The 13771-nt window shown below is 44.0% G+C and overlaps 1 protein-coding gene across 1 annotated transcript; it reads left to right on the top strand.

Moving 5' to 3' along the window:
* Positions 1-1141: 1141 nt before the first annotated feature.
* Positions 1142-4670, top strand: mlnr (motilin receptor; the record flags this gene model as incomplete). Its single annotated transcript, XM_084312791.1, has 2 exons — positions 1142-1925; positions 4363-4670. The coding sequence occupies 2 exons, from the start codon at positions 1142-1144 to the stop codon at positions 4668-4670; spliced, it is 1092 nt and encodes a 363-aa protein (XP_084168917.1).
* Between the last annotated feature and the right edge of the window lie 9101 nt (positions 4671-13771).

Below are 13771 nucleotides of genomic sequence, written 5' to 3'. Positions count from 1 at the left end.
TGTTTACGTGACGAAGGCTCGTTGAGGGACTGATTGAGAAAAGCATTATTCAAAAACGGCCAAACAGGCTTTCCCTGTCATGTTACTCTTGACAGGAGTAAATAAAGCACTCTCTTTAACAAATAAAGGGAATTTCCTGCTGCCCTACTGAGCTGGGACAGTCATGGGTCAGATCAGTCCAACACAGAGGTCGGCCGGTGGGGTCAGTCCCCGTCTCTTAGTGAGAATCTGGAGTGGTTGTAATATTAACAATCTTAATTAAGAGATTTGACATGGCATTTATTTAGAAGCACTATTGAACTCAGAAGCACACACTCCTCTCTTCTTCCAGATGGTTTCGTAAAATGGAACTAGAGGCATTGATTAAATAAAAAGAACATAGCTTTTCAAAATCAACCACATAAGTCAACAGCAAAGTTATATGCGGATGTGGTTGATTTTGAAAAGATAAGTTATATGCAGAGGACATTGTTCATTATATTCATGATCAGTTCAGCCTATGAGCACAATCCTTTCTGTACTGGGGATGCATTTATTTCCCCAGATGAGCAGTAGCCTATGTTGTGGGGGTTCCCCTCACCCCTATGCCTTCAAGTATCATCCCCTGCCTTCATCATTTGATTAAAGAACAAGATTGGTTGGACTCCGGGACACGGAGCAGACAGCCTCCTCGCCATCTCTCCAGGGGGAGCTGGTGGAGGAGGTGCTCTATCTGCACAGTCTCCTCATCACAAGGGACCGGCTCCGTCTCTACCATCACTTCTGTTGGTCTCCACTGGCGCACACAGCGGCAGCAGCAGGAAGAGGACCAACCACTGAGGGGAAAACATCTCAACAACCCTCCTCAGTCTCGGGAGGCCAAGTCGCAGATTAACCATTTCAGGTGTGTTGAGTTATTTCTTTTATGTTTATTTTAGAATTCGAGTGTTTTAAGTTCTCAAAAATGATCACAATCGTATTACATCTGAAAGAGTTGGAAAAGGTTTCTAACTGTGGCATTAGTCTAGGTTTTACTGACCGCTGAAGTTCATGGACATTTTGATCACGTTGAAGACGCCGTCTTGATTTAAACAGCTTCTCTCCACAGATCCCTGTTGATTTCATCCAATCCGCCGCATCTGTGTCTTGAAGTCGGAGTGGCATGCCTTGGAGCAGACCCAAAGTAGACCTTCAGCCCGGGGGACCCGAAGCCATGGACCACTACAACATAGATGCCCACCACTACGAAGGCTCGCTGTTCCCCACCTCCACCCTCATCCCCGTCACCATCATCTGCATCCTCATCTTCGTGGTCGGCGTGAGCGGCAACACCATGACCATCCTCATCATCCAGCGCTTCAAGGACATGAAGACCACCACCAACCTGTACCTGTCCAGCATGGCCGTGTCCGACCTCGTCATCTTCCTCTGCCTGCCCTTCGACCTCTACCGCCTCTGGAAGTACGTGCCCTGGGTGTTCGGCGAGGCGGTCTGCCGCTTCTACCACTACATCAACGAGGGCTGCACGTACGCCACCATCCTCCACATCACCGCCCTGAGCATCGAGCGCTACCTGGCCATCTGCTTCCCCCTCCGGGCCAAGGTGGTGGTCACCAAGCGCCGCGTCCAGTACATCATCCTGGCGCTGTGGGTGTTCGCGCTGGTGTCCTCGGCGCCCACGCTCTTCCTCGTCGGGGTGGAGTACGACAACGACACCCACCCGGACCACAACACGGGCCAGTGCAAGCACACCAGCTACGCCATCAGCTCGGGGCAGCTGCACATCATGCTCTGGGTCTCCACCACCTACTTCTTCTGCCCCATGTTCTGCCTCATCTTCCTCTACGGCTCCATCGGCTGCAAGCTGTGGAGGAGCAGGCGCGACATGCAGGGGCCCTGCGCCATGGCCCGCGAGAGGTCCCACCGGCAGACCGTCAAGATCCTGGGTGAGTCCCAGCCCTTTCCTGGTTCTTATCAGTGGTTGGAGAGAAAACACACTGAAGGTTGTATTTATTTTGTGTACTTCCTTACCACGTTGATCTCAGTGAACGGAAAGTATTGTACTGTGGACGAATGAACACAAACACACACATTTGTTCATGTGAAATATTGGACTTGCATGCATTCTGTAACTAACCCTAACCGTAACCCTAACCATCACATTACAATAGCTTGTCTAAATCAGGACGTCAAAAATGTAGCATGGCATGTCCTGATTTGAAGTGTGGAGTCTTGATTTTTCACATAAACGAGGCGCACACACACACACACCTAACTATCTGGGGACAGTCCCTTGGGCAAGAGTGCGTTCCCATGTTAAACTACACTACTCAAAATCTAAAGCTCCTACATACCTGTTTCACAGCTGACATTTTGAGGTTGTCAGAGCAGCGTAAACACAGCTGTGACTAATGACATTAATAATGGGTCCGTCCCGTGCCTTTTAGGTGTACCAGAGCCATTCCAGTGAGCCAACAGCACGATACCAGGGAACTGGCACTGGCACTGGCACACTAAAGTTATTAGTTAAAGCTGTGTTTACCTTGCTGTGACAGACAACATGTCGGCTGTGAAACTACTCTCATTGGAAACTCAAACAAACACTCGTCCACGAAGTCAAGTGCCCCATTCATCGCCAACGGAGTAAAGCCTGGTCGCGCAGATTAGAATCTTGGATTTCTGGTTTTTAGCTTCGACACATTGTTGGCTATGGGAAGAGCACGCTTTGATTATTCAATCGAGTGATATTCCCCTTTCAAACGATTCAAACCGGTCCTGTGGTCATCACAACAGGGTATTCTTCTATTCTTAAAAAATTTGCCACACTACTCTTAAACTACAGTGTGACATAAAAGCTGCTGTATGATTGTTGTTTTGATCAGAACTTGTGTGACGCTACCAACAATATTCTCCTACAACACATACTGATTGGCTTAATTTGAAGCTCTGGCATGTTTTACAGGAAAACAGAAGATATTTAATCATCTGTATCCATTATTATTCTATTAATGCTGTTCATTAGCTGAGCGCACACAGGGCACAGAGCTTGTGTCGTCGGGCTGTCTTGTATCCACATTTGTTGGATCCCAAATTGAATTGTCATCAGAGCCCCCCATAAATCAAGGTTAATGGAGATTCACATGCTCCCGTACTGCTGTTTAATCTAGTGATGTCACGTGTGTGAGTGATATTGGGAGTTAGTCAATCATCCCCTTTACCGCTTGCAGACAAGAGCTGATTCCGGCTAATATTGGGCTCTAGCTTAAAAAAAATTATAAATAATAATTATAATAATAAAGTCCCTTTTATGTCTGAAAAACTAGATCAGACAAAGCAGCACAGATAACAATGAGAAGTGGTTTGAATGTCTGTGCTCATGAAAGGCAGACTCCAGAACGTTCACTGTATCAATAATAATAATAATAATAATAATAATAATAATAATAATAATAATATGAAGGATTTAATTCCAAAAACGTAGGTTTCCACCATTTAAAAAAATATATAAACAAATAAATAAATAAAGGGGTTGACAGTTGACACCTACTCTTCAAAAGAAATGACTTGCAAATAAACTCACTCTGGAATATTATTGATGTTGCTTGAGCCCTTTAGCTAGCAACCTTACCAAGTAGCATTTCAGAGGATGCGATAATCCATAGCCTACTTTTCAAACAAAGAGTAATGAATGGATGGATTCATATCATTTTAGAATGAACCCCTGTTGTGTACTGTATCGCCTATAGTATTTTCACAAATGTTTTGTCTCCTGGAGTAAACCCCGGAGTCCTTCAGGGATGTTTGTCCATGACACGGTCAGTTCAGTTTTACTACAGGAAAGACGAAGACTGTCACACAACTCAGCATCTCCCAGTTTCCTGTCGATAATGGTCCTGAGCCAGAGACCCTTTTCAACAGGAACACCACAGAATTTCATCTTTCACTTTTATTATGTCTGGCTCTTGTGAACATTCTCTATAGCCAGACAGAACACAGAGCATGAATTGCTCCACTTCCCCAAACCGGTGATGTCATTTTAGATAATAAACTGGAACAATTTTTTATTATTATTGAATATTACATTTCATACAGACCCCCTGCCTCTGTAGTATTTCTAGCCTAGGACCACTGTACCTATTAATACAACAACTATGTACATACATCTGATTAGCACTAATACTCTGTAGTACTAACTTATATATTTCATACCAACGTCAGCTGGTTAACAGCCACAGAGTGAACTGTTATCATTCCTACAGTATGAATAACATGTGAATTCTTACATGTATCTCCGCCTAAACATGCCTCCTCGTCCTCCTCTGCACTCTCCCCTCCTCTCCTCTCTCTCTCTCTCTCTTTCTCTCCCTCTCTTCTCCCACGCAGTGGTGGTGGTCCTGGCGTTTGCCATCTGCTGGCTGCCCTACCACATCGGCAGGAACCTGTTCGCCCAGGTGGACGACTACGACGAGGCCAAGCTGAGCCAGGACTTCAACGTGGCCTCCATGGTGCTCTGCTACCTCAGCGCCTCCATCAACCCCGTCGTCTACAACCTCATGTCCCGCAAGTACAGGGCGGCGGCCCGGCGCCTCTTCCTGCTGCACCGCCAGCCCCAGCAGAGCCGCCGCGGCCAGAGGCAGCTCTGCGTGATCGACGACATGACCACCCTGAACGAGACCCTGACCGGGGTATAAAGAGGAGTCCGTCACCCCCTCCCTGCCACACTCAGACCAGTGGTTAAAGGCCCAATCCAGATTTTTTTCTTTTTCTTTACCATGTAGATTAGGGTTGTATTCAGATTACACTCTGAAAGACTTTGCTTTGTAGATGGAACACATGCTATTCGAAACTCTCTTACTCCATTGTAAATCGGTCTCTTCTACTCCCGACATTTGCAAAGTTACCAATGTAAACAGACGTATCGTAGCTCCAGAGTAGAGCAAATACAGTTTAACACTGAATGAAAATACGTCTCCATTCCGTTTAGTTTCTTTTGTTGTTGTTGTACTTGAGACAACAACCATTTTTTTGGTGGCGGGGCTACGAGTTGTTTTACATTCGGATCACTGATTGGGCCTTTAATGTCACTGCGCTTGACTTCACTGCAGCGGAGACTTTGGTGGAGGAGGACAGCCGCTGAAAGATGGAGAAGTCGTGTGATTGGCTCATTTGACGTTGTGTGAAAGAGAAATGTCTTTGTGTGTTACGTCGTCATGGAAACTATAGGGCTAAAAGCTCCACTGCAATTCAATGCAAAGGAAACGTCTGTCTGTTTCATTGTACTACTACTACTACTACTACTACTACTACTACTACTACTACTACTACTACTACTACTACTCAGTGATACTTTGTTTACAATGACTGGATGATTATTTCCAACGTGTGTTTGTAAGTATTTATAGGTCATCGGTGGAGCATCTTGTGACAGTTTGACTAATGTCACCTTTCATTGACAAAAGCGTAGCGTTAAAATGTGTTTAAAATGTGCTTTCAAAGCAAAAGTGTGGATTATCACATGTTTTGAAGAAGAGAAGAGATAGTTTGTGATTTATTTGGATCCCAGTTAAGCTCAAGCAGAGGCAGCAGCTATTCTTCCACAGATCTTATATTCATATTGCATTTGTTCTGTATCCTGTATGGAGTTCCTTTAAAGGAATACGTCAACATTATGGGAAATGCGAAGAAGATAGATACCCATTTTCTCTCTGTGTTCAGTAGAAAGCTATCCACTGCAAGCTAGCATAGCTTAGCACAAATGAATGCAAGTGGATACGGACCACTAGTCTATCTTAAAACTCTGGGAGAGGTGTTTTTGGCCAACAGCTAGGCTAGCTGGTCCGTATCCGCTTCCATGTATTTGTGCTAAGCTAGGCTAGCTTGCAGCCGGATAGCTTTCTACTGAACGCACAGAGAGGAAATTGGTATCTATCTTCTTGTCTGACTCTGGAGAAGACAGTAAGCGCATTTCCCATAATGCTGGTGCGTTCCTTTAAGGTATATACGTACATTGACATAGGCTCACAATGTATACTATTGTATACTAGCTTAGTACAATTTGTCATGCTTGTTGACAATGTTCATCTGGCACATAATCCAATTTAGATAATGTTATAAACCACTGTCATCTTTCCTCCAGTTAAATTAAGAAGCCATCTCTCTTCACAAACCAATGATCATGTTTAACGTGTGCTCCATTAAAAATGACTGATGATAACGCTTCAATCTCATGTTACACTCAATTGAATGTATGGTTAACCATTACTTATACTGGTCGTGTTGTTCTCATGAATCATGAAGGTGCACCAAGTAAACCCATGTCCTCTGCTAACTTGCTGCTGCCGTGTGTGTGTGTGCGTGTGTGAGAGATCCTTCCGGGTAAATGTAACTAAACTTGATCAGAACAGATAAATATGAAAACAAAATGATTGTATGCTGTGTGTGTGAGCGAGTGTGTGTGGAGATATAATGCGTAGGCCACCTGAGGCCTGGGCTTTGGGAGCTGTGTACGTGACGGCCACCAGATGTAATCTGACACTACTATTATATTACCTGGCCCCCTGTGCTAGATTTACACTGGCAGGTAGTGGCCCCGTATCACCATATTCAAAGTAATGGCTGCTCTAAGTGCATTTCGGAGAGCGAGAAAAAGGATTGCTCTTGTCAAGCTGAGGCAGAGTTTATTGCTATTAGGTCCTTCACTGGCATAATCTGGATACATTTGACTTATATTCTATTCCCCCACAAAAAAAGTATCACGGTAGTTTGATGTGAATCTTAGTTTTACCATGGTAACGGTAACGGGCTAATGGCTATTGTATAAATAATTTACCATGGTACTAGGAAAGGTACCGTAGAGGAAATGAAAAGAATGAGAGGGGCTTTAGTAGATGTAATCATTCAGAACCTACAGTTAGTCATCTAGAAGACATCAGCACCTCCATATAGTTGATCATCTTCTAGAAGACACCAGAACCTCCATAGTTGGTCATCTAGTTGGTAATCTAGAAGACACCAGAACCTCCATTGATTGATTGATTGATTGAAAACTTTATTAACAGATTGCAGGAATGGGTACAATACAGTACAGCTCAATACACACAATTGTTAAGGGGATGCAGACCAGAGAAAGACTTTCGTCTTGTTTACATCAGGGTCCCCCATTTTCAATTCATCAGGACATATATGACATGCATGACATGCAGATATACAGTACTGCTACATCTATACATTTATGACATACCAGATTTGCAAATACAGTACTGTTTGTGATACAAAAATAGTCCAGAAAAGAGTATATACATTTGACGTAGAAACTGTACATTGGGGGAGGTGGGGGGGGGCTGTACATTGGAGCTGGTTCGGTGGGGGGGGGGGGGGGGACACACTGTACAACTGTACAAGCAAAACTGTACATTGGAATATTGACAACCATACTTGGTCATTTACTGTACATTGGAGGGGGTTGGGTTAGGACATTTACATGGGCCAGTTTCGAATTGCAGTCTCCCGTAGGTGTTCTTTGAGAGTGTTTTTGAAAGTGTAGTGATTCACATTCCTTTACAGCTTTGGGTAGGGCATTCCACATTGATGTGGCATAATTGCGAAACGTGTTTAGTCCCTTGTTTGAGCCGAATCTGGGTTTAACATGATTTGTGGAGCTCCCTCTGGTGTTGTGATCGTGGTATTCACTGACCTTTGGGAAGTATTTTGACATGTACATGGGTACCTTGGTCGTGTAGTGTATCTTGTAGACCAGGCCCATTGCAAGTTGCTGTACTCTGTCGTCTACTCTAAGCCATCCTAGGTTGTCAAAGTGGGCAGGGGTGAGGTGGGTTCTAGGAGTAAGGTCAAGCAGTAGTCTGACCAGTTTGTTTTGAGATGTTTGTAATTTTGTTTTTAGCGCCTTTGAGGTGCTTTGGTACCATGAGGTGCAAGCATAGTCGTAGTACCCTTGTATGAGTGCTCCTGCCAGAGTCTTCAGGGTGTTCTTGTTTACCAGAGAGGAGATCCGGTACAAGAATCGAGTTTGTTGGTTGACTTTTTTTATTACATTGGATGCCATTTTGTCACAGGAAAGATTTGCCTCTAGGATGGAGCCCAGGTAGGTAATTTCATCTTTCCTTGTGACAATATTGTCACCCACTGTAACTGAGAAGCCGTCGGTCTTGCTGAGTTTGTTATTTGAACCGAAGAGAATGGACTCTGTTTTGCCCATGTGTAATGATAGTTTGTTATCAGCGAGCCATATGCCGATTTTGCCTAGTTCAGAGCTGAGGGTTTTTTCAACCTGTAACTTGTTCAGAGACCAGCAGGGCTGAGTCATCTGCGAACAAGAACAAGTTGCAGTCACAAGCTGACGACATGTCATTTGCATAAATTAGGAACAGTAGCGGTCCTAGTATGCTTCCTTGTGGAACACCACAGCTCACTGTGAGGGGGGGGGGTAGGGTACCGTTTACCTCCACCATCTGCTCTCTCCCCTCCAGGTAGGATTGCATCCATCTCACTGATAGACTATCAAAACCCATTGCCTTTAGCTTGTCAATCAGAATGGAGTGATAGTTGGTCATCTACACAGCGATGCTGCTGTTTCAAGTACTGTTGAAATCATAGCACCATAGTAAATAATTTTAATAATCTAGTTCAAACTATAGGCCTACCGATGGCAATATCATGTTTTATTATTATTATTATTATTATTATTTTTTGTCAATACCATGCACATTTTCTGGGAAATACCATGATAATTTTTCACAAGGGTTTGGCGTTTCATTTTAGATGTCCATTTTGAGCAGAGACGGTATGAGACATGTTCAGGTAAGAAAATTATACCTATAAATCCAAAACTATATTTCCATGTTCTGTTGACATCTTACTCTCCCGGGGGGATGGATAATTGCACCATGATTCAGCCCGGATTCAAGTTAACGTGTCGAACACATACAAAAACATAGGTTTGCTCTGGGGGGCGACTCGTCACACGTTCTCACCAAGCCGTTCCTCTCTGCCAGAAGAGCTTCCCTGTCCGACCGACCAGTCAACCATCACCGTCGGACATCTCAACATGCTTGGCTCAGACAGTGGTTCTTTTCCTTTCCGCGTCACGGTGCAGGGAGCGGCTGGAAGGGTCTTGTCCGGTACTCTACTGACCCTACTGTCACCTTGTCCCGCGGGTCACCTCGCGTCACTCGGCGCTGCCAACACACTTTGCTTGTTTTGAGTGCAACGTTTAGTCTATACATTTACCGCTCAATCAGGGACATGTCAGACGTGTTGCACGCGTGTTTAGCCTGTGGTTATGATTAAGTTTTGAGAGCAGCTGAAGTATCATCTAATTGAATTCCAAACATATCGCACTGCTGTTACAGATTCACTGGGAGGTTTATTTGGTTGGACATTTTAATTGTAGCAAAACTGCTTTTTACAATGATTAAATCATTAAAGGGGCACTTCACTAAAAAAAAACATTGCTGATTTATTTAGCACATAATCTCCCACACATCCCAGAACTCTAAACAGTTTTGTACATGTTCATTTAGTTACAGAGTTAATTCAAATAATTTGTCCTCCAGTGATGTCATTGGAAGACACTGAATCCTTACATCGTGTTGTGTTAATTAAACCAGGGCCTCCTGCTAAAGTGACTGAGATGAGAAGATGATCATCTTCAGTTTGTAACACACAATGAAAATACACGAAAATGCTTCAATGTTCATGCCCCACCCCATGGCTGTTTCTTGCATCCGTTAAATAGCCTGAAATGATGAAATACCTGGAAATGGCAATAATGACATCGATTTGTACATAGATCGCCCGGTAATCCCTTTTACCATAATTGGCGCGTTTTGTCTCTGCGTCTTTCTCCAATCCGAGATTGTGATTTCACTGCAGGGTGAGTCTATTCCAACAGCTGCATCAACCACCAGAGGGCGCCACAGCACTTTGTTGTCATGATGAAGAGCTATAAAAACACAAGAGTCATTGTTGGTGAGGGATTCAGGTGAACTGGAAATAGACTCGCCTGTATTATTTCCACTATCCAATCATATAACCTCCTAGATCCGAACCTTCTCTCCAGGGAATCCACCAAAACCTGCCTTTAAACTGTAAACATCACCATTGTCATCATTATTGTCATCATCATCATCATCTTCTCATTCTCTCTATCTGTCTCTCCCTCACACTCTCTCTCCCTCTGTCTCACACATACACACACACACACACACACACACACACACACACACACACACACACACACACACACACTCTTTCTCTCTGTCTCTCTTTCTGTCTGTGTGTGTGTGTGTGTCTAGTAAAGCAATATCTACCTTTACTCTTTGCAGCTGGCTTTTGAACATGATGCACAACTTTGATATTGGTGTTGCTGAACACTCCATGCAACAATACGAAGCGACTTCATGATTTTCACTGGCTGTTTCTTATGTTGCAGTCACACCACGTAAAGCCAGCCTAGGAATATCTCTATCAGTTCCTCCTTTCAACTTGTATCCCCCGGTTACCAAGCAAACGTGTCCACTTCCTGTTTGTGGGTTATAAACTGGGTCTCCACAGGAAGCCATGTTGAAACGGAGGTTGTCGACAAGTTGGGTACAAGACGGTTTACCAGCGTTAACTGGGTTTCACCATCTTGGCAGGTCTCCTCTGCAGGGACATATTATACTAGTTTAGTCATGGCACTGCATTCCTCATGGTCCCTGCCCTGTCCCATCTGAACATAACATAGTGATGACAAGCAGATGGAATGTCATTAAAGAGAGAGAGAGACAGAGAGGGAGAGACAGAGAGAGAGAGAGAGAGAGAGACACATAGACACAGACAGAGAGAGACACGCACAGATAGAGACAAAGAGAGAGAGAGAGACACGCACAGACAGAGAGGGAGAGACACACATACACACAGACAGAGAGAGACATGCACAGATAGAGACAAAGAGAGAGAGAGAGACACGCACAGACAGAGAGGGAGAGACACACATACACACAGACAGAGAGAGACATGCACAGATAGAGACAAAGAGAGAGAGAGAGACACGCACAGATAGAGACACACAGAGACAGAGAGAGACACATACACACAGACAGAGAGAGACACGCACAGATAGAGACAAAGAGAGAGAGACACACACATAGACAGAGAGACAGAGGGGGAGAGAAAGAGGGGGGGGGGAGAAAGACACACACACAGAGACAGAGAGAGAGAGCGAGAGAGAGAGACACACACAGACATACAAAGAGAGAGAGAGAGAACACACAGCCTTTAAAGAGGCACTTCACCAAAAACCAATGCTGATTTATTTTGCACATAATCTCTCACACAGCCAAACACACTAAACAGTTTTGCACATAATAGTTTGACAGTTAGTGAGAGTAAATTAGTTTGAATATGGCCACCAATGATGTCATCGAGGGACATTGAATCCTTGTGTTATGTTAATCACAGCTCCATGAAATGACATAGATAGCAAGACCTTGTCTAAGAGGGACTGCTACCGTATCATTTCATTGAGCTGTAATTAATACACAAGGATAATCAATGTCCCCGATGATGACATCACTGGTGGTGATATTCAAACTCGTTATCTCTCAATAGCGGTCAAATTAAATGAGCTTGTGCAACACATAGTAATGTGAGATTATGTGCAAAAGAATCAGCATTGTTTTCTTTGGCGAAGCGTTCTTTAATGACCAATTTAGCGTCTGCCTCGTGTTTACAATTGTGTGGCTCGGTGAGACTGAGACGGGTCATATAGCTAGCAGGAGATAAAGTGATCATACTTGACTAACAGCTCCGGTGTCTTTGACACCCTCTCTGCTCCTGCTGTGTCACGTGTCTCCGCACGGTGACAAAACTAGACGACCACAAAATGTATCTTTGTCTTTTTACCAGCAGACTTCCTCTCATGGTTGGAGCCACATCAGCTTCAAAACATGTCTTTCCTGTCACTGCAGCACATCAACATCATCTCTTTCTCTTGCGCTACACGACAACTTGCCCAAAAAAACGGCTGTTGAAATGAAAAGTACCCGTCGTTCCCTCTCGGTTTAGTGAGCTTTTTAAACAGTTATTAAACAGCTTGGTATAGCCTTGCCCGAAAATCATTCGTCGTCTGTAGCCTTATTTGAATTCAGAGTCCCTGTGTGTGTGTGTGTGTGTGTGTGTGTGTGTGTGTGTGTGTGTGCGTGTGTGTGTGTGTGTGTGTGTGTGTGTGTGTGTGTGAACTGCCTCAGTCTGGTACCAGGCTCAACCTGCGTCTGTGAATCTGGATCCCTGCAGGTTCTGTCTAATAAACAATTTGCTTCAGTGATGGAGGGAACAGATAACAGGGATAAACCAGAAGAAGCTCTGCAGTTTGTTCACTGTGCTTCACCCTCTGAACATCACAGGGTGGAGGCAAAATAGCACACAAGTCGTTCAACAAACTACATTTACATTTGATCATTTAGCTGACGGCTTGACATTTTTGTACGACAAGTCAACAGGAAGGGTACAACTCTTATCAGCTGAGTAACAATGTTCATCAAAGTGTTCAGACTTGAGTGCTACAGTGTGTTGAGTGTATGTTAGTATATTAGGAAGAGTGCATGATAGTAGAATACAGTAAGAAGGTTAGTGTTTTTTGTAAAGTTCTGATATTGATTGAAGAAGTGTGTCTTTAGTTGACGGCGAAAGATTGGTCGGGTTTCGGCTGTCCTAACTAGACAGCTAGGAGCCACACAGTTCTTCTCCCTCTCACTCACAGAGCAAACAAACACGGCTACAATATTTACAGTAACATATGCAGAGACCAAGGGTACTACGACTATGCTTGCACCTCAAAGGCACTAAAAAAACAAATTACAAACATCTCAAAACAAGCTAGTCAGACTACTGCTTGACCTGACTCCTAGAACCCACCTCACCCCTGCCCACTTTGACAACCTAGGATGGCTTAGAGTAGACGACAGAGTACAGCAACTTGCAATGGGCCTGGTCTACAACATACACTACGCGACCAAGGTACCCATGTACATGTCAAAATACTTCCCAAAGGTCAGTGAATACCACGATCACAACACCAGAGGGAGCTCCACAAATCATGTTAAACCCAGATTCGGCTCAAACAAGGGACTAAACACGTTTCGCAATTATGCCACATCAATGTGGAACGCCCTACCCAAAGCTGTAAAGGAATGTGAATCACTACCCACTTTCAAAAACACTCTCAAAAAACACCTACGGGAGACTGCAATTCGAAACTGGCCCCTACAAATGTCCTAACCCAGTTGTACAGTAAATAACCAAGTATGGCTTTGTCAGTATTCCAATGTACAGTGTACAGTGTGTGTCCCCTACCCAACCCCCCCCCCCCCACCTCCAATGTACAGCCCACACCCACCCACCCAACCCCACCCCACCCACCCAACCTCCTCCAATGTACAGTTTCTACGTCAAATGTATATACACTCTTTTTCTGGACACTTTTGTATCACAAACAGTACTGTATTTGCAAATCTGATATGTCATAAATGTATAGATGTAGCAGTACTGTCTATCTGTATGTCATGTATGTCATATATGTTATGATGAATTGAAAATGGGGGACCCTGATGTAAACAAGACGAAAGTCTTTCTCTGGTCTGCATCCCCTTAACAATTTTCTGTATTGAGCTGTACTGTACTGTACCCATTCTGCAATCTGTTAATAAACTTTTCAATCAATCAATCAATCAAAACCATCTACTGTATTTCCATTCATTATAATCACTGGTATCCAAACACACTCGCACAAAAT

This window comes from Notolepis coatsorum (assembly GCF_963971535.1).
Source record: "Notolepis coatsorum genome assembly, chromosome: 1".
NCBI classification, from domain to species: domain Eukaryota; kingdom Metazoa; phylum Chordata; class Actinopteri; order Aulopiformes; family Paralepididae; genus Notolepis; species Notolepis coatsorum.
The sequence above is the reverse complement of the archived record's forward strand: the minus strand, read 5'-3'. Positions and strand labels throughout refer to the sequence as shown.